We start from the raw sequence: 25,000 nt of genomic DNA on the forward strand, positions 1-25,000 counted from the left end.
AAACATTAATATTCTGGAGCAATATTGCCATAATTGGGCCCTGGCAGTAAATTTCCAAAAAACTAAAATCATGATTTTCCAAAAAAAACCCAGATGTCAGAAACACAAATGTAAATTCACCCTGAACAACACCTTAATTGAACACACAAAAAATTACACCTACCTTGGTCTGACCATATCTGCATCGGGAAACTTTAATATGGCAGTGAAGGCACTCAAAGAAAAAGCCCGCAGAGCAATGTATGCAATAAAAATGAAATTATTCAAAATCAACATCCCAATTAGAATTTGGACTAAAATATTTGACAGTGTAATCCTACCAATAGCACTTTATGGAAGTGAGGTTTGGGGGCCACTCAATAAACTGGATTTTAAAATGTGGGACAAACATCCAATTGAAGCCCTACATGCAGAATTCTGTCGGAAAATTCTACAAGTCCAGAGAAATACACCAACTAATGCATGTAGGGCAGAATTGGGCCGTTTTCCAGTAATAATGAAAATACAGAAAAGATCATTAAAATTTTGGCTACATCTAAATTCAAGTCCAAATTCGAGTCTGCAATTTAAAGCACTTCAAGCCCAAGAGCTGAGCCCAGAAACGAGCCCTCTCAGTCAGATGGTGTTGGACCTCACCAACCAAGCTGACGCCAGCACTGCTTCAAAAGAAAGAATTCCAATAAGCAAAATCATGAACCAATCAAAGGAATCATATTTACAATACTGGAAAAACGAAACAAAATCCCAAAGCCGACTAAATTGCTATCTGACCCTAAACAGAGAATATGAATTGGCTGATTATCTCTACTCTGTCAGAGATACGAAGCAGAGACAGATCCTTACCAAGTACAGGCTAAGTGACCACCGATTGGCAATAGAAACCGGCAGACATAAAAAGACATGGCTACCCAAAGAGGAGCGTGTATGTGGTCACTGCATGACAGGGGAGGTAGAGACAGAGATGCACTTTCTCCTTTACTGTGATAAATATTCCTCACAAAGAGATTCATTATTCACAGAAATGACTACATATATTCCAAATTTTTACAAATTGAACCCAGAGGAAAAACTAAGAATACTCATGGGCGAAGGAGCAATGGCTCCTCTTGCAGCCAAATATGTATTTTCCTGCCATAGCCTGAGGGACACTGAATAATAACATCTGCATAGTAAACAGTAACTTACTTATTATTACTATTATTGTTATTACTATAATTATTAATGTTTACTGTAGACTGTTACCATTTTATTGTTATTATTTTTGTATTTAATTTTGTATTATTATTTACTACCATTTTATATTATTATTTGCTATCATTTATAATTTTGTTACAATGTATATTGTATACATTGTTGCTTTGGCAATATTGACACAATGTTTTTCATGCCAATAAAGCAGCTTGAATTTGAATTTGAATTTGAGAGACAGAGAGAGAGAGAGAGAGAGAGAGAGACAGAGAGAGAGACAGAGAGAGCGACAGAGAGAGAGACAGAGAGAGAGAGAGAGACAGAGAGAGAGACAGAGAGAGCGACAGAGAGACAGAGAGAGAGACAGAGAGAGAGAGAGACAGAGAGAGCGACAGAGAGAGAGAGAGAAGAAGATAGGGATACATTTTATTATTTATTTCACTTTTGTATATTATCTACTTCACTTGCTTTGGCAATGTTAACCTGTTTCACATGCCAATAAAGCCCCTTGAATTGAATTGATAGAGAGAGGTACAGGAAAAGGGAAAGGAAGAGAGCGAAAGAGTAACAGAAAATATGGAGCGCGAGGGATAGAGACTAGACTAGTGCAGCGAAAAAGATGAGAAAATGCTGAAGACAGAATGGCCTGCTTACGTAACTCTGTCTCTCCTTCAGGCAAGAGGGAGAGAAAGAGAGAGAGAAAGAGAGGGAGAGGGGCAGAGCTGGTCTGATTAGCACATAATAATAAAGTGACCCATTCACCAAACTTCAATGGGGGGGCCTAACACGGTCAGTTAACTGAGATGGTCTGACCCACATCAGCTAGTTTGGGTCATTGAGCCAAATGCTGGTTCTAAATGGGAGTAAGTCAGGTGACTAAATAGTTGTGTGTGTCTGGAATTATCAATGGGGCACAGAGTAGCATGTTAGAGTGCCATAGCAGCCGGTAAGAAAGGTTGGTACAGGCACTGGTATGATGTGTTCCCCTTCACCTACTGGGGAATGACTACTTCCTCCATCCTTGATTGGCAAGTGGGAACAGGGCCCGCCCCTTGCTGACCCTGTCACCAATAATAGAGACACAAGTACACTTATGTGCAGACAGAGACAGCTAGGCTAACTAATCCAGACAGGAATACCCCTTTCCACACTTACCTCCCTCCATCCATCCCCTCTTTCCTCCAAAGACCGGAGGACAGTGACAGCACATGAAAAAAGGCCCAGGCCCATTTACTCTCGCATTAAGGAATGGCGTTTTCTGTCAGCTCCTAACCCCCCCCCCCCCCCCCCCCCCCACACACTCTAACCTTAACCCATGGTGTGTGTTAGTGCATGGGTGTGTTAACTAGGTATGTGTGTGTGTGCTCCTCAATGTGTGTGGAAGTGAAAGCCAGTGCAGATTTACAGGCGGCTATAAAAGCCCCCATGGTGCCCCCAGAGGGGTCAGCAGGGGCCTGAGCGAAGGAGAAACTGATGGCTTGACAGAGGGAGAGGTGGAGAGTGACCATGTGATTGATGCTGTGAGGACCTTAACTTAACAGCCTGCTACAACTCTGGAGGGGATGGACTGTCAGGGCCTGGGCAGTGGTAGGTGAAAAAACATGTAGAGAGACCAACAAAGGAGGCAGGCAATCCTGGCAATCACACACTGATACAGATGGACACGTGGCAACACAGATAGGCCTAACAATGAACACACACACAGGTAAAACAATGACAAGTCCAACTCAATGCTCTCGCAATAAATGCCCCTATCGAATGAGTACAGTTAGTGAGTGAGTGAGTGAGTGAGTGAGTGAGTGAGTGAGTGAGTGAGTGAGTGTGTGTGAGAAAGGAGAGAGGGGAGAGAGAGAGAGAAAGAAAGAGTGGAATTGGCTGAGGATCTAAGAATAGTCCTAGCCTTCTACAGAGGTCCCTCTCTCTTAATCTCTTCTTGAGAGCAGGTAATAAATAGAATTGATGAGCTGTTAGATCCTGACTTATGCCCCAGTCCTACTGCAGGACCCCCCCAGCTAAAAGCTGTCTGGGAGGGGGGGACCTCACAAAACCACACAGGATGCAGTCTTTACACATGTCAGTCTGTGTGGTGTTCGTGTTAAACCCCAGAGCAGACTGGACATGGAATCAGGAAGTGCAATGCAGTACTGCCTGTGGCCTAGCTACCTAGTGTAGAGTAGAGGCAATTACCTAGAACTAAACGTGTTAACTTTGTACTCCCTGTAGTTCTCATATTGATACACTAAACAAAAATACAAACGTATCATGTAAGGTGTTGGTCCCATGTTTCATGAGCTAAAAGACCCCAGAAATGTTCCATATACGCAAAAAGCTTATTACGCTCACATTTTATGCACATATTTGCTTACATCCCTGTTAGTGAGCCTTTCTCTTTGGCCAAGATAATCCATCCACCTGGCATACTGTATCAAGAAGCTGATTAAACAGCATGATCATTACACAGGTGCACCTTGTGCACCTAGGCCACTCTAAAATGTGCCGGTTTGTCACACAACACAATGCCAAAGACGTCTCAAGTTTTAGAGAATTTAGCAGTATGTCCAACTGGCCTCAAAAGCACAGCCCACGCCAGCCCAGGACCTCCTCATCAGACTTCTTCACCTGCAGGATCGTCTGAGACCAGCCACCCGGACAACTGATAAACCAGTTGGTTTGCACAACCAAAGAATTTCTGCACAAACTATCAGAAACCGTCTCAGGGAGGCTCATCTGCGTGTTCGTTGTCCTCACCAGGATCTTGACCTGACTGCAGTTCAGCATTGTAACTGACTTCAGTGGGCAAATGCTCACCTTCGATGGTCACTGGCTCCCTGGAGAAGTGGGTTCTTCACAGATGAATACCGGTTTCAACTGTACCGGAAAGATGTGCGGGCAAGCGGTTTGCTAATGTCAACATTGTGAACAGAGTGCCCCATGGTGGAGGTGGGGTTATGGTATGGGAAGGCTCAAGCTATGGACAACGAGCACAATTGCATTTTATCGATGGAAATTTTAATACACAGAGATACGGTGACGAGAACCTGGAGGCCCATTGTCCTGAGGCCCATTGTCCTGCCATATAAATTGACTGATTTCCTTATATGAACTTTCATCTTTGAAATTGCTGCATGCTGCGTTTATATCTTTTTTCAGTGTATTTATATCAAATCCAAGTATACAGCAAAAAACAAATTAACTCACTCTCCAAATGTACATGCACTGTACCCACCTTGCTGGCACAAACAAATCATAAGATGGTTATTATTATGGCAACCATTGTGTTGCAGCCAGGAAACCTGATCTATCGTTACCTCGGTCCCCACGGGAGTGTGGTGGCATGAGCTGCCCAGCCAGCATCAGAGGTGTCAAAGGCAACTAGCGCCTGTCAGAGCCGGTTTACGTGACGTGGTGGGGGCCATTTTGAGGCAAAGTCACATAACGTGCCTTAGTCTCCAGGAGGACTGAGTGACTCATTAAAGTGGAACTAATTAAAAGCGGGGTTGAGACGCTCCCAAAAGCAGGAGGGACATTTAAATGGCGCCCCGGAGAAACAAATATTTAGCATTTCATTAAAGGGAAGAACAAGGAGGGAGGGAGGGAGTCGTACTGCCCACCCGTATTAAAACCAGTTAAATGTAGCTGGGAGAGGAGGCCTTAAAACATGTCTTGTCTAAGTGTGTGTGGTGTGTGTGTTCATGCTTGTGTGTGTGTGTGTGTGTATTTGTTTGGCAATTGCCCACACTTTAAAAAAAATTACAGATGGGCGATTAGAGAGGACACCTGAAGCGAGGATGAGAGTGGAAGGTCCTGATGTTTTCGTGGCGCTGCCTCTACACTCACCGAAACGCCTAAATGTTAGCGTAGCGCGGGGAAATGTCAGAGGCAACTTCTATTACGCAAGGAAAGTACGCGCATCTCTAGGAGACAGAACACGTCTCCATCCTGAGTGGTATGACGGCTGCGTGGTCCCATGGTGTTTATACTTGAGTACTATTGTTTGTGCAGATGAACGTGGTACCTTCAGGCGTTTGGAAATTGCTCCCAAGGATGAACCAGATGTGGAGGTCTACAATTTGTTTTGATTTTCCCATGATGTCAAGCCCAGAGGCACTGAGTTTGAAGGTAGGCCTTGAAATACATCCACAGGTACGCCTCCAATTGACTCAATGATGTCAATTAGCCTATCAGAACCTTCTAAAGCCATGACATCATTTCTGGACTTTTCCTAGCTGTTTAAAGGCAAAATCAACTTAGTGTATGTAAACTTCTGACCCACTGGAATTGTGATACAGTGAATTTTAAGTGAAATAATCTGTCTGAAAACAATTGTTGGAAAAATGACTTGTGTCATGCACAAAGTAGATGTCCTAACCGACTTGCCAAAACTATAGTTTGTTAACAAGATATTTGTGGAGTGGTTGAAAAATGAGTTTTAATGATTACAACCTAAGTGTATGTAAACTTCCGACTTCAACTGTATTTATTTACACACACACACACACACACACATAGTAGAAAAGCTGTAAAAAATGTTTTTAAATAGATATGTCCTTCAAAGATTAATGGGTTAACCAAAAAAAAAAAAAAAAAAAAAAAAAAAAAGCAAGTCATTAGAACGACAAACAACTGTATTTGTTGATTTCCCATAAATGAGGAGCATAACCATCTATGAGATTATGGTTGATCTAATATGATGTCAAAATATCATGTTGCTGCTTTCAAAACTCATCTCATTCCTTTGGAGGTGGAGGATAATAAGGAAGGACCAGTCCGGGGCGGAAGATCCCCTATGGTGTCCCAGGAGGGACAAAATGCATCACCACCGCCAACATTCATCCTTCACCCTTACACGCCCGATTAAGTCAGCTTGGATGAATGGGGGGTTATGAGAAAAGAGCAAGGGAGAGATGAGAGAGCAGGGAGGAGGAGAAGAGGAAGAAAGAGGAAAGCCACCATGAACAGGAAGTCAGGCTGTAAGGCAAGCAGTAAGGCAGGCAGTAAGGCAGGCAGTGCAGGGTTTGTGTTCCCTCTCTTTTGCAGTCTGCATACCCAAGCATGTGTTAACCAGCAGTAATGCAATTCACAATGTCATCCCTCATTACACTCCCCACAACAATGTGTGCTCCCCTTCTCCCCCTTAACTTCCTATCCCCAACATCACCCAACAGCAAACTGGGGGGAGAAGGTGTGGGGGGTGTGTTCTTTCTGCATGGGCAGACCAAGAGCAGCCGCAAACCTGCCCCAGAGGACCTCGGCTATAAGAGCCTGCAGGAATCCCGCGGATGACTGGAGAAGGGCGAGTGGTGGACCGAGGACACAGTCAAACAGACAACTGCACGCACTCACAGCCACAAGTGCACACACATACACACTCACACTCGCATAAAACAACACACACTCCACAGGCTGTGAGGGCTGAGAGTTGCAGAGCTGACAGAATGCTGCAGCCTAGGTCTGAATGAGGAGGAGAGATGGGGATATACACAGTTCTCCCTCCACCTTTCTTTCTGGCACCGTGGGGTAACAGGGGGCCAAGCCTGTCGCCTGCAGAGGAGAGCCACGTCCCTGGGGGAGTGGAGTGTGTGTGTGCGTGTGTGTGTGTGTGTGTGTGTGTGTGAGCGCAGGGCAGAGAATCAGATTATATAACATGGTAGCGGTATGAAATGTCCTCTGTCAGCTCTTAGCCTTTGTGTTGTGGGAGATGGATGTTGTGCACACACTGTTGAGGGAGAGTAAAGAGGGCAGGGGCACTCAGTCAGTATAGACACACAATGTATATTCACCTGCACACACACACAACTACCACACACACACACACACAATAGGAATAGGGAACTAAATGTGGTAGACAAAGTCCTCTTCCTCATCATGCCAACAGCGCTGGGTCTCCTACAGGTCACATCCCCCATTGTGTCCACCAGTCAAGGCACTGGAAAGAGCCCTGTCCTTACACACACTCTGTGTCCCCTGTCACCGACAACACACACACAGCCTTGGGGTAGATGGTTCGACTACTACATGACAAGGGTTATTTCTGTGGTGTGTACCTGTGATTACCCACAGAAGGAGGGGTGCCCTGAAACCACACCACTCACAATAGGGCCATCTATTGCAAAAGGATTACTGTAGCGCAACAGCATTGCTCCTATGGGATAGCATGTGACCATGTCGCTGCGCCACACACATCACAAACAGAGCCTGCGTACAGACCTCAGCATATAAACAGCCCATGTATTCCGACTGCGCAGGGCTAACGCCTGAGGGGCCAAAGGCATTTCATTAACTAAGAGTCGCAGCCCTTCTCAAATAGCCTTTCAACCACAACAAAGACATATGGCTGGGGTGGGATAGGAGGTTATGTGTACGTTTCATGTTTTATGGGGTTGGCCATTGTGCTAATGAGCAGCCGGCATATAACGGAAACCAGATAACAGTGTAATTAATCATTAATAAAACTAATGTCTGACTACCTTGGGATTATTATTACAACTAATGTCTGACTACTTTGGGATTATTATTAAACCAATTGTCTTTGACTACCTTGGGATTATAATTACAACTAATGTCTGACTACTTTGGGATTATTATTAAACCAATTGTCTTTGACTACCTTGGGATTATTATTACAACTAATGTCTGACTACTTTGGGATAATTATTAAACCTGTATTTGACTACCTTGGGATTATTATTAAACCAATTGTCTTTGACTACCTTGGGATTATAATTGAAACTAATGTCTGACTACTTTGGGATCATTATTAAACCAATTGTCTTTGACTACCTTGGGATTATTATTAAAACTAAAGTCTTTGACTACCTTGGGATTATTATTACAACTAATGTCTTTGACTACTTTGGGATTATTATTAAACCTAATGTCTTTGACTACCTTGGGATTATTATTAAAACTAATGTCTTTGACTACTTTGGGATTATTATTAAACCTAATGTCTGACTACCTTTGTGTCAAAGTCAATGTTTTCCCTACTATCGCTTGCATTGTTTCTGGAGAGATTCTGAGAAGATAAAAAAAAATGGCATCCCGTCTTGACCAAAACAATTTAGGGGAAACACTGAATATTAGTTTTTACTTCCAACCTTCCTCAATGCCTCACTCCCAGTACAATAGACCCAGTGAAACATGTGTCCCTGGCACAGCACCCTCCATAGCCCTGCATTATTCAAAGCAACCAGGAAACACACACAGGATGTTAAAGAGGATGTCTCCCTTCATATCCCCCTCATACTTCAGTGTATGTTTACACAGAGAGAAAAACACAAGAGTACAACGATGGCAGTGGCCCACACTCATTCATTTAAGATGAGGGGCTTAGCAGTTGAGGCAGAGTTCGCGCTATAGCGAAAGGTAAAGAGCTTTCTTGTGTCTATTCAAAGTTCACTGGTTATGACAGATTGTTTTGATACCGCTCCAAGAATCACTCGGCATCACAATGCAAACAAGCTGCCAGAGCCCAGCGCTTGAGAAATGATGCGAGGGGGAATGTATTACACAATGTAGAGTTCTACTTTCTATCATCATATTACCCCTCGCTCTAATCCACCGCAGACGGACGCAAACTGAAAGAATTTGCCAAATGTGGAGTCCGGTGACGCAGAAACAATGTCCCACCACTTTGTTGTTGTTGTATTCTGTGGGAAACACTACGTGCTGTTGGATAGCATGTTGACATCATCTCAAATGTCCTGGTTTACATGTTTCAGTTGGGTTTAATGATTCTCTGACAGGATGTTTCACACATCTCCCACTTCAACAGTACCATGTCAGCAGTGTCTTTGTAGAGGCTTTCCATTTGGACCCAATCAATGATCTTCCTGTTGTTGCTGGGTAGAGTTGGGACGGCCATTTTGGGTCAATAACACAGGTGCTCCTGCCTAGTCATCAGACTGACAGGAGAGAGGATGAGCCGGTCAACTTCCACTCATGCTCAGACTCCAACATCAGCTCACCCACTTGATTCAACCAACAGGGTTTATGTGAAAGGTTATAGGTTGCTTTGGAAATTAAAACCAGAGGTTTGGTGAGGCGCTGTGTGAATAGCCCAACAGCCTCTGTGGCTGCTTCCAGTGGCTCTCAATGTGCTTTCCAGGTATTTGGTGTGAAGGGGGGGGGGGGGGGTGTCTAATTGGATAACTCTTTCTTTCATTCTCTGTGTCGCTGCCGTGGCTCCTGTCTGACACCGACTGCCCTCCATTTGTTAAATAAGCAGGTAACAATGAGAAGTGATGACCGCAATGGTCATATATATATATATATATATATATATATATATATATATATATATATATATATATAAATAATCACTTGTCTACCCTGAGACGCAATTAGTCTCAATTCTTCACACTGCCTAATGACATTTGGTAGAAAAAAAATTATAATGATTTTACATCCGTGCCGAGCGTCTTCACAACGCTAACGGAAAGAGACCCGGGCCTGAATAAAATGGCTGAAGTAAAAAGTAATAACTTGCCGGCTGAGCGAGAGAGAGGGATTTACGTTAAAATGGGAGCTAAATTGAAGAAGGAGCACCTGAAATTTCCAGCAGATTGGCTCTCGAATTCGCTCATTAGTTCACAAACGACTTCAAATGAGCTGTTTAATAATAATCCCCAGTGCGTTTTTGAGGTATCGCCATGGTGATTGCAATAGGATCTCCCTCCGAGGGAGAAAGAGGGAGAAAAAGAAAGCAGAAAGCATGAACACTGCTTTGAGGAAGGTACTAATAGATGGATAGAGACGGCCTGTTCCTTGGAAGAGTAACAACAGGATTCCTTGTATGTAACGGTATGCCCTCTATACAGGTAATCTTTAATTACCACATGATACAGCCTAGTTATGTTGATTCCATGTAAATCCCCTTGACTGACAAAACAGCCAGACAAGTATGTTTTCCATAGTAACACCAATAAATGGTAATAAGGCTAGGGGAAGAGATGCTATCACTAGCCTAATCCAGAGTATTAATATATAGTATTAATATAGTAAACCAAGGTACACTTCCTCCAGCATGTGCTCAGGAAGACGACAGGCATATTAGGTTCACTAAAACCCCAATTATCTTGATTCATTCTCTGCTTGTTCTTGTTTATCCAGGTGTGTAATGTGCTGACTGTGGATCAGCCTGTGCAGATAGGGCCATGGGGAGATCTCCAAAGCTTTGGGGCTATTTCTGACAACACTTCTAAAAAAATAATACATCATTGACAACCCATAGAGAGGAAGAAATGGGATGATTTTTGATTACGTGGAAACGTTTTGGCTTATGAAGCAAGCCACTTGACCCTTTGTGTGACTCAGTGTTGGTAATGGTGAGCAAGAGTTAAGATTGCTGCGTACCAACAACAATCAGGACACGCTTACAGTGCTTGTCGGCCAAACATGGGACATGTTAACGTTGATTTCCCTTACATTACCAGAGACGCTCTGGCTAGTAGCTCTGGGTATTCAAACAGCCCCTGAGGCAGTGGAACATTAGTCAGTCTCTCCTAACGCTTGGATTCCTCCCAAAAACCCAGCTGAAACAGGATTATGTACTTCAATCAGTCGTCCTCAAGGACGCGGTTTGGGAGGAGTTCCAACGTCAAACACGGGGTACTTTTAAATTCTCAGACAGACGGATGCATGTTGACGGACGGATGTGAAACGAGACAGTACAGCGGTCGGCCAAGCTTTACCTCCCCAGGGATTCAGCTGTTCTTAAAAGGTCACGGGCAATGCAGGTGCCAGAGACTCTCAAAATGGTATTCACACGAAACAGTACAAACCGTACAGCCCACAACGCAGCCCATCTCACCCTCCCCTCCCACTGTCAGATGAAGGAAGGAAGTTCAGGGGAATAAGGTCATGACTACATTTGTGAAGAAGCATGATTCCAGTTAATTACAGGTATTACGAGGATGATTAAGGAGAGAAGGGGGGGAAGACTGGGGAAAGATGGATGGGGAGTGGTCTCTATAGAAGGCAGAAAAAAGGGATAGGGGGATCACCAGGAAGGTCATATAATCTTGCTCGTCCCTCCTCCTCTCTCTCGCTCTCTGAAGGCCTATCAGAGGAAGCTAATCTCTTTCACTACCGGGTAATTACAGCAGAAAACCACTTGCTCAACAGAAACAGGGGCTCTGGTTTTATCAAGGACCCATCCCATTACTTCTTCATAATTAGGCTGCTCCAATTATCAGTGTGTTCGTTTTCTCCTCTATCACAGCCTACTGGCTGGGTGTGCTGAGGCAGGGGGCGGGGCTCCCATGGAGGAGTCAAACATTGACAAGAGCCAGAATTGCAAGTCAACAACAACTAAGGAGGACAATGAAACCCACTGGGCTGCATAGCAACAAAAACAAAGAGAGAGAGCTTTGGTATTCTGAACTGATTGTTCTTTTCTCCCCGTCTCTCTTCATTTCAGAACACTTTCATTTTTGTGTTTGTGTGAGTGTTCTTGTGATTGTCCCTAGAGGTGCACCGGTGCCCTTACCGACCTCATTCTTTGGGAACTCGTAAAACTAGGCCTGAATAGAAAAAATGATGCTCCGTTCCACTTTGAGCCCAATTGTTACTGTACAAAACCCACCGTCCCCTCTCGCTCTCCCAGCATGTGAATAGTGGGAGTGTAACACAAACAAATGCAATGGCACTTGTTCGGCAGCAGGATACAGGCAGTGTTTCAGCAGACCTTGTTAACAGTGATGCTTCGTAAGCAGGAATCAGATTCTTCCACCATCCAGAGAGAAGTCCCGGTACACAAGAATGCTTTCACAAAACAAACAAGACAAGCATTAAAATGGGCCGGGGCATAGGAATAAAATGAGTAGTGCTTTGTTAAAACAACGTAACACTAATTATAAGCTGGGTGGTTTGAGCCCTGAATGCTGATTGGCTGACAGTCGTGATATATCAGACCGTATACCACGTATAAACACTTATTTGTACTGCTATAATTCCGCTAGTAAACAGTTTATAATAGCAATAAGGCACCTCGGGGGTTTGTGGTATATGGCCAATATACCACGGCTAAGGGCTGTATGCAGGCACTCCTCATTGGGTCGTGCTTCAGAACAGCCCTTAGCCGTGGTTTATTGGCCCTATACCACAAACCCCCTTGTGCCTTATTGCTTAAGTAAAAACGTGCTCCATCTATTCTCTAGACAGTGGTTAAGTCATGTTAGGGGAAGATTAACAGTTAATTTGTCAAGGCAAGAAGCTAGAGAGACAGCTTTGACCACCACTGCACCCGCCAAGTCTATCTGCAGTCTCAAAATGATGCAACCGCTCATCCAGATAGATGTGGCAGAACAGAATTAGGCATGTGGTGTGACCAGGCCTTGACCTTCCTATCTAAATGGGACACGATTGAGCTGAGTCTTGCATAACGGCGGCAGACATCAATTTAAGAGATGCTGATCTCCGAGCCCAAATATGCTGATGGCCATAAAGATAAAAACAGAAGCAGACAACTTTGTGAGAGCTTTCATTTCAACCGTAACGACCTCCTCCCATTGGCGTCGTCGCGCAAAGAAAACCTCATATCGACGGGAGTCACTCGAGCTAAGCAGTTTAGTTTTAGGAACAAGTGCAAAAGCAGCAACATCCCCCCCCCCCCCCCCCCCCCCCCCCCCCTCATGCCCCGGTCCCTGCTCCCCCAGCGGTGGAAACTTTAATGAGGGTTTCTCTGGACCCCCCAGAGTCCACTACATTACGCCAAGCCCCCTTTCTTGTCGGGGGATACGCCTGACACAGCAACAACAATTTCTCCCATATCCACAGCCAGGGGGGGCAATAAAAAGAGAGAGGGGGAAGAAGAAGAAGACGAGAGAGGAGGATGGTACACCTAGAGAAGGACGGCCCGGCCCGGCTGCACTTCAGAAGAAAGAAAAAAAGCAGAGCGCTCAGCTTTTCCTCCGCCAGGTCCCGAAGGGTTAATTATATCCACAACCCATCCGCCTCTCGTCTGACCCCCAGGATGTACACAGCACACAAACCTCTGCCCCACATATACACAAGGGGGTGGGGGGCTGTTGTCTTTCGGCTCAATGCCACTCAGGGAAACCCACTTCAAACACAATCACAGCCCTCAATAGCCCTTGAGGGCCACAACTGACGGTTAGGCCAAGTAGAGAAAGAGAGAATCTCACTGTTGCCCTCTTAAGCTCTGCTCTCAATCAGGTCAGGTCTGCAACACGAAGCCAATCTGGCCTGTACTCCTGGACAGACTGGTAGGGAGGCCAAAAAGAGCTCTCTCCTCACCGTCGCCTCAGCAGACGACGTGCATCCATTGCACATCGTGGGAGATTAGATTTACTTTGTACTCCGGCCCCAGGTTCACTCCCTATCCCCACCACTCAGATGGATGTTTCTCATATAGTGCTGCAAGAGCCGTGATGGATTCAGAGGAAGGACAGGGAACACAGTCCCTGCTTGGCTCCAGCAGTAGATCATTCCAATGATAGGAGAAAAGCAGATGCGGCAGCTTCCCAAAGCGTTGGGCATAGCAGGGAGAGGTAGAGAGAGTGGTAGCGGGGATAGAGGACGGGGGAGACAGCTGGCCCAGGACTGAATTCATCTGGCATAATGAAAATGGAGGGAGAGATTGGGATCACTAAGAGAGAGGGCCTCCATCCATCAAAGGCCTGCGATAGGAAGGGAAAGGAGGCGTCAATGATAACGGGGGAATATGTGGCAATTCTCCTCCCCAAAGACGTAGCATCAGTCTCACCACTCTCATCATTGGCTGGCTTTCTCCATGCAACAGATGAGATTGATGTATTTGGAGGAAATTGATATAGTATGATGAAGGGGTGACAGATTTCTAACACAAGGACAGGGTCTCTAAGCCGATATTATGAAAAGCCTTTTAACTGTGTTGCTAACCATAGCATTCATGCTAACTAGCTGTTTAAAGTTAAGACAGGAACTGAGTGATGTCAACTAGTACTGGTCTTGGTGCCCAAGTCCACTGGACTTTGTGATACCAACTAGTCTTGGAGTCCATGTCTTCTAGCTAACTAGCCCAACTTTTCCACAAATACTAACCCTATTCCAAATTATTTCACCATCTCTTACCTCTTCAAAGTTTTGTTGTTGCCTAAATTGTTCCCACATGGACCAGATATGCATAAATAAATGTTTTAAATATAGAGACCAAACGGACCCAAGGACTGCTAGATTCGAACAGACCCGAGGACAACTAGATCCGTTCAGTATAGACCTGGTCGGATCCAGACCCGATCCAATCCATGTGAGGGAAGCAGCAGAAAAGTATATATTTTTTTAAAGATACTTAAACTTCTTATGGCTGCCATCCCGTTAACCTGTTGCGACTCTAGGGGCAGTATTTTCATTTTTGGAAAAAAAAGTTCCCGTTTTAAACGGGATATGTTGTCAGGACAAGATGCTAGAATATGCATATAATTGACAGCTTAGGATAGAAAACACTAACGTTTCCAAAACTGTAAAGATATTGTCTGTGAGTATAACAGAACTGATGTTGCAGGCGAAAGCCTGAGAAAAATCCAATCCGGAAGTGCCCCAGGTTTTGAAAGCGCTGCGTGCCAATGAGTCCTCATTGAGCTGTGAATGTGCTATGAACCAGCTTACGCTTTCTACGTATTCCCCAAGGTGTCTACAGCATTGACGTAGTTTTACACATTTATGTTGAAGAATACCCGTAGGGGGCTACATTGCGCAAGTGGTCACATGATGCTCCCGGAGAAAATCTCACGTAAAGTACAGGGGTAGCCATTATTCCAATCGCTTCTACTGAGAAACCAATTGCCCCGGTGGATATATTATCAAATAGATATTTGAAAAACACCTTGAGGATTGATTATAAACAACGTTTGCCATGTTTCTGTCGATATTATGGAGCTAATTTGGAATATTTTTCGCCGTTATCTTGACCACAATTTCCGGTCGATTTCTCAGCCAAATGTGAAGAACAAACGGAGGTATTTCGCCTACAAAAATAATATTTTGGGAAAAAATGAACTTTGGCTATCTACCTGGGAGTCTCGTGAGTGAAAACATCCAAAGTTCATCAAAGGTAAACTATTTAATTTGACTGCTTTTCTGATTTCCGTGAAAAGGTTGCCTGCTGCTAGCAAGGCATAATGCTATGCTAGGCTATCGATAAACTTACACAAATGCTTGTCTAGCTTTGGCTGTAAAGCATATTTTGAAAATCTGAGATGACAGGGTGATTAACAAAAGGCTAAGCTGTGTTCCAATATATTTCACTTGTGATTTTCATGAATAGGAAGATTTTCTAGGAAGATTTATGTCCGTTGCGTTATGCTAATTAGTGTCAGATGATGACAACGGTCCCGTTCACGGGATGGGGTGTCACTAGAGGTTAATGGGATAATTGTCATCAACAACAGCTGAATAGCATAGCGCCACCTTAAAATAATATTACTAAAAATATTTATATTCATGAAATCACAAGTGCAATATAGCAAAACACAGCTTAGCCTTTTGTTAATCCATCTGTCGTGTCAGATTTTGAAAATATGCTTTACAGCGAGAGCAATCCAAGCGTTTGTGTAAGTTATTCGATGTACACCTAGCATCAAGTAGCTTGGTCACGAAAATCAGAAAAGCAAGCAAATGAATCGTTTACCTTTGATGATCTTCAGATGTTTTCACTCACAAGACTCCTTGTTACACAATAAATGTTCCTTTTGTTCCATAAAGATTATTTCTATATCCAAAATACCTTTGTTTGGAGTGTTATGTTCAGAAATCCACAGGAAAGAGCGGTCACGACAACGCAGACAAATTCCAAATAGTATCCGTAATGTCCACAGAAACATGTCAAAGTTTTTTTATAATCAATCCTCAGGTTGTTTTTAAAATATGTAATCGATGGTATATCAACCGCAAATGTCTTTTTCAGTCGGAGAGGGAAAGGCAATGGTTACCCAAACTCTGTTACGCATACAAAACGCTGCTGGCACCCGGCCATACAATGACGCGATGTTATCGTTCTCGCTCATTTTTCAAAATAAAAGCCTGAAACTATGTCTAAAGACTGTTGACACCTTGAGGAAGAGATAAGAAAAGGAATCTGGTTGATATCCCTTTAAATGGAGCAAAGGGCAGGGTATGGAACATGGAGTTTTCAAAATAGAAGCCACTTCCTGGTTTGATTTTCCTCAGGGTTTCACCTGCAATATCAGTTCTGTTATACTCACAGACAATATGTTTTCTATCCAATACTAATATGCATATATTAGCAACTGAGACTGAGGAGCAGGCCGTTTAGTTTGGGCAACTTATTCATCCAAGCTACTCAATACTGCCCCCCAGCCATAAGAAGTTAATAACCGGAGCTGATAAAGCACAAGAGGAGAGAGAGATGTTCTGCTGTATCAGGCTGTGGAGGGACTGTACTGTGAGCGAGTGACACGGGGAGCAAGGAGGATGGAGAGACAAGAGACAGCAACCAAGCCATAGTAGACTAATAGCTGCCATAGCTAGGTTATTTATCATCAAATATGATTACATAGTACCTGTCTTGACTACATCAAAACGGGAGAAGCAAGTTAAGCTAGCTAACGTTAGCTAGCTAGGCTAACTGAAGCTGCAGTGAATGAGCTTTCTAATCCTACTGTTACAAACAACAACTCCCTGCAGAATATTAAGTAGCAGCCTACCTGTTGGCTCTTGGTGGTGGTCACCTATCCTCCCCCTTAAACTTTTCATTCTGTCATTTTAATTCAATCTTCCATTGATTAGATGTCTATCTTTTGCCACACAAGGAGGCTCTATGACTGTAGCCTATTGCCGATTTGATGATTTATGACTGGCTTAACAGCAGCAACAAGCTACACGCTCCACTCTAGTGAAAAGCAAGAGCATCAGCATAAATAACATTTCACTCTCTCTACTACACATAACCCAGACCCGTGACAATCAGATCATACCCCAGACCCGTGACAATCATATCAGATCATACCCAGACCCGTGACAATCAGATCATACCCAGACCCGTGACAATCAGATCATACCCCAGACCCGTGACAATCATATCAGATCATACCCAGACCCGTGACAATCATATCAGATCATACCCAGACCAGTGACAATCATATCAGATCATACCCAGACCAGTGACAATCATATCAGATTATACCCAGACCAGTGACAATCATATCAGATCATACCCAGACCCGTGACAATCATATCAGATCATACCCAGACCCGTGACAATCATCTTAGATCATACCCAGACCTGTGACAATCATCTTAGATCATACCCAGACCTGTGACAATCACATTAGATCACAACCAGACCCGTGACAATCATATTAGATCATACCCAGACCCGTGACAATCAGATCAGATCATAACCAGACCCGTGACAATCATATTAGATCATACCCAGACATGGGGATTCATTAGGAATTCTGGATCTGGACCCGGGATCGGGTCTCCGATATTCGGATACAGGTGGATCCGTGAAGACCTATAGTTAGGATGAGCCCTAAAGCCCATGCAAACTAAGCCTGATGCTAATGGTTAAGTGCTAACAAACAAAAGCACCCTCAGGGCTAACAAAGATTGTTAACCCCAAAACACTAAGAAACAAAAGCACCCTCAGGGCTAACAAAGATTGTTAACCCCAAAACACTAACAAACAAAACACCCTCAGGGCTAACAAAGATTGTTAACCCCAAAACACTAACAAACAAAACACCCTCAGGGCTAACAAAGATTGTTAACCCCAAAACACTAACAAACAAAAAAACCCTCAGGGCTAACAAAGATTGTTAACCCCAAAACACTAACAAACAAAAACACCCTCAGGGCTAACAAAGATTGTTAACCCCAAAACACTAACAAACAAAAGCACCCTCAGGGCTAACAAAGATTGTTAACCCCAAAACACTAACAAACAAAAACACCCTCAGGGCTAACAAAGATTGTTAACCCCAAAACACTAACAAACAAAACACCCTCAGGGCTAACAAAGATTGTTAACCCCAAAACACTAACAAACAAAACACCCTCAGGGCTAACAAAGATTGTTAACCCCAAAACACTAACAAACAAAAACACCCTCAGGGCTAACAAAGATTGTTAACCCCAAAACACTAACAAACAAAACACCCTCAGGGCTAACAAAGATTGTTAACCCCAAAACACTAACAAACAAAAACACCCTCAGGGCTATCAAAGATTGTTAACCCCAAAACACTAACAAACAAAACACCCTCAGGGCTAACAAAGATTGTTAACCCCAAAACACTAACAAACAAAAACACCCTCAGGGCTATCAAAGATTGTTAACCCCAAAACACTAACAAACAAAACACCCTCAGGGCTAACAAAGATTGTTAACCCCAAAACACTAACAAACAAAAACACCCTCAGGGCTAACAAAGATTGTTAACCTCAAAACACTAACAAACAAAACACCCTCAGGGCTAACAAAGATTGTTAACCCCAAAACACTAACAAACAAAAACACCCTCAGGGCTAACAAAGATTGTTAACCTCAAAACACTAACAAACAAAACACCCTCAGGGCTAACAAAGATTGTTAACCTCAAAACACTAACAAACAAAAACACCCTCAGGGCTAACAAAGATTGTTAACCCCAAAACACTAACAAACAAAAGCACCCTCAGGGCTAACAAAGATTGTTAACCCCAAAACACTAACAAACAAAACACCCTCAGGGCTAACAAAGATTGTTAACCTCAAAACACTAACAAACAAAACACCCTCAGGGCTAACAAAGATTGTTAACCCCAAAACACTAACAAACAAAACACCCTCAGGGCTAACAAAGATTGTTAACCCCAAAACACTAACAAACAAAAACACCCTCAGGGCTAACAAAGATTGTTAACCCCAAAACACTAACAAACAAAACACCCTCAGGGCTAACAAAGATTGTTAACCCCAAAACACTAACAAACAAAACACCCTCAGGGCTAACAAAGATTGTTAACCCCAAAACACTAACAAACAAAAACACCCTCAGGGCTAACAAAGATTGTTAACCCCAAAACACTAACAAACAAAAACACCCTCAGGGCTAACAAAGATTGTTAACCCCAAAACACTAACAAACAAAACACCCTCAGGGCTAACAAAGATTGTTAACCTCAAAACACTAACAAACAAAAACACCCTCAGGGCTAACAAAGATTGTTAACCCCAAAACACTAACAAACAAAAGCACCCTCAGGGCTAACAAAGATTGTTAACCCCAAAACACTAACAAACAAAAACACCCTCAGGGCTAACAAAGATTGCTAACCCCAAAACGCTAGAAAAACATGAGCTGGAGCACACCCAGAAAAATGATTTTGTGTGGAGGTGCTGACTAACGAAGAATAAACTATAAACTATAGTAAAGAGAACCACACACTCCATATATAACCCCAAAAAGCTAACAAACAAAAACACGGGGCAAACTGAGGACTTACCTTGTCTTTCCTGAGACGGGAGGCCTCCTCTCCGGATACCAGGGTCTTGTAGTAGGAGCTACGCTCGGCCGTGAAGTGGACCTTCGATAGGGCGTTCTCTACCAGCGCCACCGACAGGTTAACCCCCTCGATGTGAAGCCAGCCGATGAAGTTACCAGCCTTGTCCATACTCTCTACTTCCACCTCCACCTGCCAGAGAGAAGAGGGAGGAGACAGAAGAGGAGGGAGAAATGAGACTGGGTTAATGTACTGTATCGGGATTAGGTTTGAGATTCTATTAGAGAACGCGCGGAGGGTGCTCTGAAGCAGGACACACTCTCCTGTCCTTAAATAGACAGATCATTGGAGGCCCCTGAGCTCGCTATCGATCTGAGAGCCTTGAGCTCGCACGAACACAGCTGATGTGGCAGCTCTCTCACTGTCAGTTGGCCTTCGCGCTGTTTTGGTCACCGCCGCCGCGCTCATCTTTCATGCACAATTACACCCAGCGGAGACACTCAGTGGGTTAGACCTCCAAGACGACTCAGGACCCCTAGATTGATCCCATTGGTCTCTGAGCCGTGGAGGGACACCATATGAAAGGTACTGGAATATAAAGGTAATGAAAATCTGCGTTTCAAAAAGAAAAGTCGGAAAGGGACTTTGAGCTGGAACACTAATAGACCAAGAATGTTTTTTAGGGGACAGCTGAGGAACATCTCATAGTTCTTTAACAAAACACATCCATGATTAGCTGGAGCAGATCCATAATTGAATAGTATAATAGTAAACCTGTTTTCCCTCTTGACTTCAGCTGATGCCAACAACAACCTTAAAAGAACTGATTTTCTAATTCAGTATCGAGTCCAAACTTCATCTACCAGTCTTTGGTTAAGACTTCAATACCGTTATAGAGTAAGGTTCCCACACATTTTCAAAATCTTTTGCAATTAGTGTGAGCCAAATTGCATTCCCTGTGGTGCTAACCCTGCTGCTGACAAAGTGCCGGGTATTTAACAACATTAGCCTTTTGGAGACAATAACCAAAATCTGCCTATTCAGTAGAATTACCTATTCATTACGTTTTGTTTCATAAAGCGTGGGAGGAGAGACAGACAAATCAATATGGCGTTGTTTTTTCCCTCCGACGGCAGAGTGGGAGAGAGAGAGAATAAAAGAGAGGCCAGGTGTGGAGAAGACATACTGGAGTAAGTCAAAGACTCTGGCTGCTTAGCCTCTGTGGGCCCCCGTGGGAAATCTGACGCAGATGACTTTGCCTTGCTCCTCTGTGCCTTGTATCCACAGTCAAAGTAAAAAGCTTTTTAATGAGAGCATAATCTGCACTTTGATTAAACACAATAGTGACAACACGCTGCGGTGGAAACAGGGACAAACATAGGCTGTGTTTCCTGCTTTCTCCCCCAGCTCCTAGCTGGGTCTTGGGGGGGTTTGAGAGAAGGCGAGGAGGTCATGTTAATGCTGCCTCGTGGGGGGGTTCTGAGGCTTTCTGACCTGTCTAGGCATGCTTGGTTAAATGGGGTTGGATGTTATGTGTAAATGGATAAGTTGAAGTGTGACTGCAGGATCCCTCCCCACACTACTGCTACAGTACACTACCATGTGTCTGTCTGGTTCAGTACACACACACTGACTCAAGGTGTGTTTATGTGCCAATGCTACGTCCTCAACATGGTGTTAAGAGGACAGATAGACAAGGATTGACAACTGATGACAAGTTCCTCATCTCATCCCCCCCTCCCTTTCTCTCCCCCCCTCCCCAATTTCCCTCTCTCTTCCCTCCCCTTCTCTCCCTTCCTCCCCAATTTCCCTGTCTCTCCCCCTCTCTCTTCCCTCCCCTTCTCTCCCTTCCTCCCCATTCCCACCTCTCTCTAACTGGCCTGCCAGTTATACAACCAGGCTATTATAGACACACTGCACCTCCCAGCACTTAAATGTCAAGCAGGGAGGTGAGGGGGGTGAGTGGAGGGAAAGGTCTGTAGTGAGCTGGAGCTAGCAGGGAGCAGGCAGCGTTCTCTCCTCAGACAGGCTGATGCTCATTATCCTCTCCACCCCTCACTGGGTCTTCACAAACCACATGCCCAAAAAATGTCAGCAACCCAATGCTCGATGTCAGACAAAAATTGAGAGTGGAAATGAGTGGATGGAGGGGAGAAATGGAGAGAGGGAGAAGGAGAAATGGAAAGAGGGAGAAGGAGAAATGGAAAGAGGGAGAAGGAGAAACGGAGAGGAGGAGAAATGGAACAATGTGGGGAAAAAGAAGTAGAGCAGTGGGATGTTTGGTACTAATCAGAGTAAATAGGAGTGTGTGTGTTATCCATCAGGAGCATCCTATTCACTATGGGCTGCCAAAGAAAATCACTTGCTTAATTTGAGCAATTGAGTAGATATTCAATTTCAATGTGTCAAACTGGACCGATAATACAATCCATTACATTACCATTCAGCAGCACTATTCACTACCAGAGTAAAGAGGTACAGAACATACAGGTCAATAGGGAATGGAATTATGGTTCTATGGGGCCAAATATATTAGTCTCACACACACAGTTGTGGACATACACACACAGCTGTGGACACACACACTTGGTAGAACACAAGAGGGAAATTGATGCCAGTTGTACATACGAAAGAGACAGACGCGGGACTCGGAGAGAGAGACAGACGCGGGACTCGGAGAGAGAGACAGACGCGGGACTCGGAGAGAGAGACAGACGCGGGACTCGGAGAGAGAGACAGACGCGGGACTCGGAGAGAGAGACAGACGCGGGACTCGGAGAGAGAGACAGACGCGGGACTCGGAGAGAGAGACAGACGCGGGACTCGGAGAGAGAGACAGACGCGGGACTCGGAGAGAGAGACAGACGCGGGACTCGGAGAGAGAGACAGACGCGGGACTCGGAGAGAGAGACAGACGCGGGACTCGGAGAGAGAGACAGACGCGGGACTCGGAGAGAGAGACAGACGCGGGACTCGGAGAGAGAGACAGACGCGGGACTCGGAGTGGGAAACAGTGGGGAGAAAGAGAGAGCGAAAGAGACAGTGGGGAGAAATAGAGAGAGTGGGGAGAAAGAGAGAGAGTGGGGAGAAAGAGAGAGAGTGGGGAGAAAGAGAGAGAGTGGGGAGAGAGAGAGAGAGAGAGACAGTTGGAGAGAGAGAGAGAGAGAGAGAGAGAGAGAGAGAGAGAGAGAGAGAGAGAGAGAGAGAGAGAGAGAGAGAGAGAGAGAGAGAAAGACAGTGGGGGAGAGAGAGAGAGAGACAGTGGGGGAGAGAGAGAGAGAGAGAGAGAGAGAGAGAGAGAGACAGAGAGAGACAGAGACAGAGACAGAGACAGAGAGAGCGAGACAGAGAGACAGAGAGAGAGAGAGAGAGAGAGAGAGAGAGACAGAGAGAGAGACAGAGAGAGAGACAGAGAGAGAGACAGAGAGAGAGACAGAGAGAGAGACAGAGAGAGAGACAGAGAGAGACAGAGAGAGACAGAGAGAGACAGAGAGAGAGAGCGAGAGAGAGAGAGACAGGGGGAGAGAGAGACAGGGGGAGAGAGAGAGAGACAGGGGGAGAGAGAGAGAGAGACAGTGGGGGAGAGAGATAGAGAGAGAGACAGTGGGGGAGAGAGATAGAGAGAGAGACAGTGGGGGAGAGAGAGAGAGAGAGAGACAGTGGGGGAGAGAGAGAGACAGTGGGGGAGAGAGAGAGACAGTGGGGGAGAGAGAGAGACAGTGGGGGAGAGAGAGAGACAGTGGGGGAGAGAGAGAGACAGTGGGGGAGAGAGAGAGACAGTGGGGGAGAGAGAGAGACAGTGGGGGAGAGAGAGAGAGACAGTGGTAGTAAAGAGGGAGAGATAGTAAAGAGGGAGAGATAGTAAAGAGGGAGAGATAGTAAAGAGGGAGAGATAGTAAAGAGGGCGAGAGTAAAGAGGGAGATAGTAAAGAGGGAGAGGTAGTAAAGAGGGAGAGGTAGTAAAGAGGGAGAGGTAGTAAAGAGGGTGAGGTAGTAAAGAGGGCGAGGTAGTAAAGAGGGAGAGATAGTAAAGATGGAGAGATAGTACAGAGGGAGAGGTAGTAAAGAGGGCGAGGTAGTAAAGAGGGAGAGATAGTAAAGAGGGAGAGATAGTAAAGAGGGAGAGGTAGTAAAGAGGGCGAGATAGTAAAGAGGGCGAGATAGTAAAGAGGGAGAGATAGTAAAGATGGAGAGATAGTAAAGATGGAGAGATAGCAAAGAGGGAGAGGTATAGAAGAGAGAAGCTGTGAGAGAAAGGTAAAGAGATGAAGGACAAAGGGAAAATGGGGCGTAATTAGAAAGCTTTGTAGGGGGGACTGAATGGACAAGTACACACACACACGGGAGTACACACACACAGTTTCCTTCACTGCAGGACTGATTAGTGTGCCTATCTGCTGGACCACATATAGAACTACAGGAGGCATAATGGAAGGGACATTTGCTTGCCACTTGACAACAGCACAAATACTAAACTAATGGCAGCAGAGCTTTGTGAAGCCTAATGGTCAGAAATGATCCTCCTGAGCAACATGAAAAATACTGGGCTACGGAATCACATTACACACTAATGGACAAGCTGGCGGGCTGCAACACACCTGTGTAAATGCATGTACACACACCTCATTATCTCCTGCTACAGCTCAATACCTGGTTGTTTTGTCACCTTCTCTCTGGCAAAGACCATGTCTTACCTATCGCCTGCATACCAACACCATGGAACGGGCTGGCTGTGTACTGAGTGGCTCTGGGCTGACTAAAGCATCATGCCTGGCACAGTGTTTCTAGGGCCACTCAGGGGCCCCCCAGCAGAGGTGATAATGTGGCCCATTGATTACCGTGGGCCTTTCACTGCTCGGGGACTACCCCTGCAAAACAGACACGGCCCAAGCAAGCATGCACCTGCCTGGGCTTGTTCTCTCTCTCTCTGAGGTAACAGACTGCATTCACACCCCCAGAGCCCTGGAGCTGATCTGAGCTGTGGTGGCTGATTGGCAGCCCACGCGAATCACTTGAATTCCCCGTCCAAAGTAAATACGCTCACAATGGAGGGCTAGGGGTGGGGAGAGGTGACTGCTTTAGAGCAGAGCCCAGATGGCTCCCAGTGGAGGGCTTGAAGGAGCCAAAATGGCTCCCGTCGGAACACAAATGTAGCTCCGTAATCTCCTAAACGCTGGGATTGTAAACAGGTGTTCAAAACAAAAAAAAACAACACAAAACAAGAGAGTGGAACTCATTGTTTAAGACTACAAAGACCAATCCTTTTTGGAGTCCATTGAAGAGGAGGGCTTAGAAGGACTTTTAGCTGATCAACTACTACAGACTTAGCTCACTAGTCGCTAATTCACTTGGCTGTTTCAAAGGG

At 44.8% G+C, this 25,000-nt stretch overlaps 1 protein-coding gene across 1 annotated transcript in view; it reads right to left on the reverse strand.

Moving 5' to 3' along the window:
* LOC110490780 (staphylococcal nuclease domain-containing protein 1) overlaps nucleotides 1–25,000 on the reverse strand; it is a 369,157-nt gene that overhangs the window by 127,852 nt on the left and 216,305 nt on the right. Inside the window, exon 17 of the mRNA XM_036944950.1 lies at nucleotides 19,639–19,827. Coding sequence (XP_036800845.1) covers nucleotides 19,639–19,827 — 189 coding nt within the window. The remainder of the gene's footprint in view (nucleotides 1–19,638; nucleotides 19,828–25,000) is intronic.

This window comes from Oncorhynchus mykiss, chromosome 15 (genome assembly GCF_013265735.2).
Source record: "Oncorhynchus mykiss isolate Arlee chromosome 15, USDA_OmykA_1.1, whole genome shotgun sequence".
Taxonomy (NCBI): domain Eukaryota; kingdom Metazoa; phylum Chordata; class Actinopteri; order Salmoniformes; family Salmonidae; genus Oncorhynchus; species Oncorhynchus mykiss.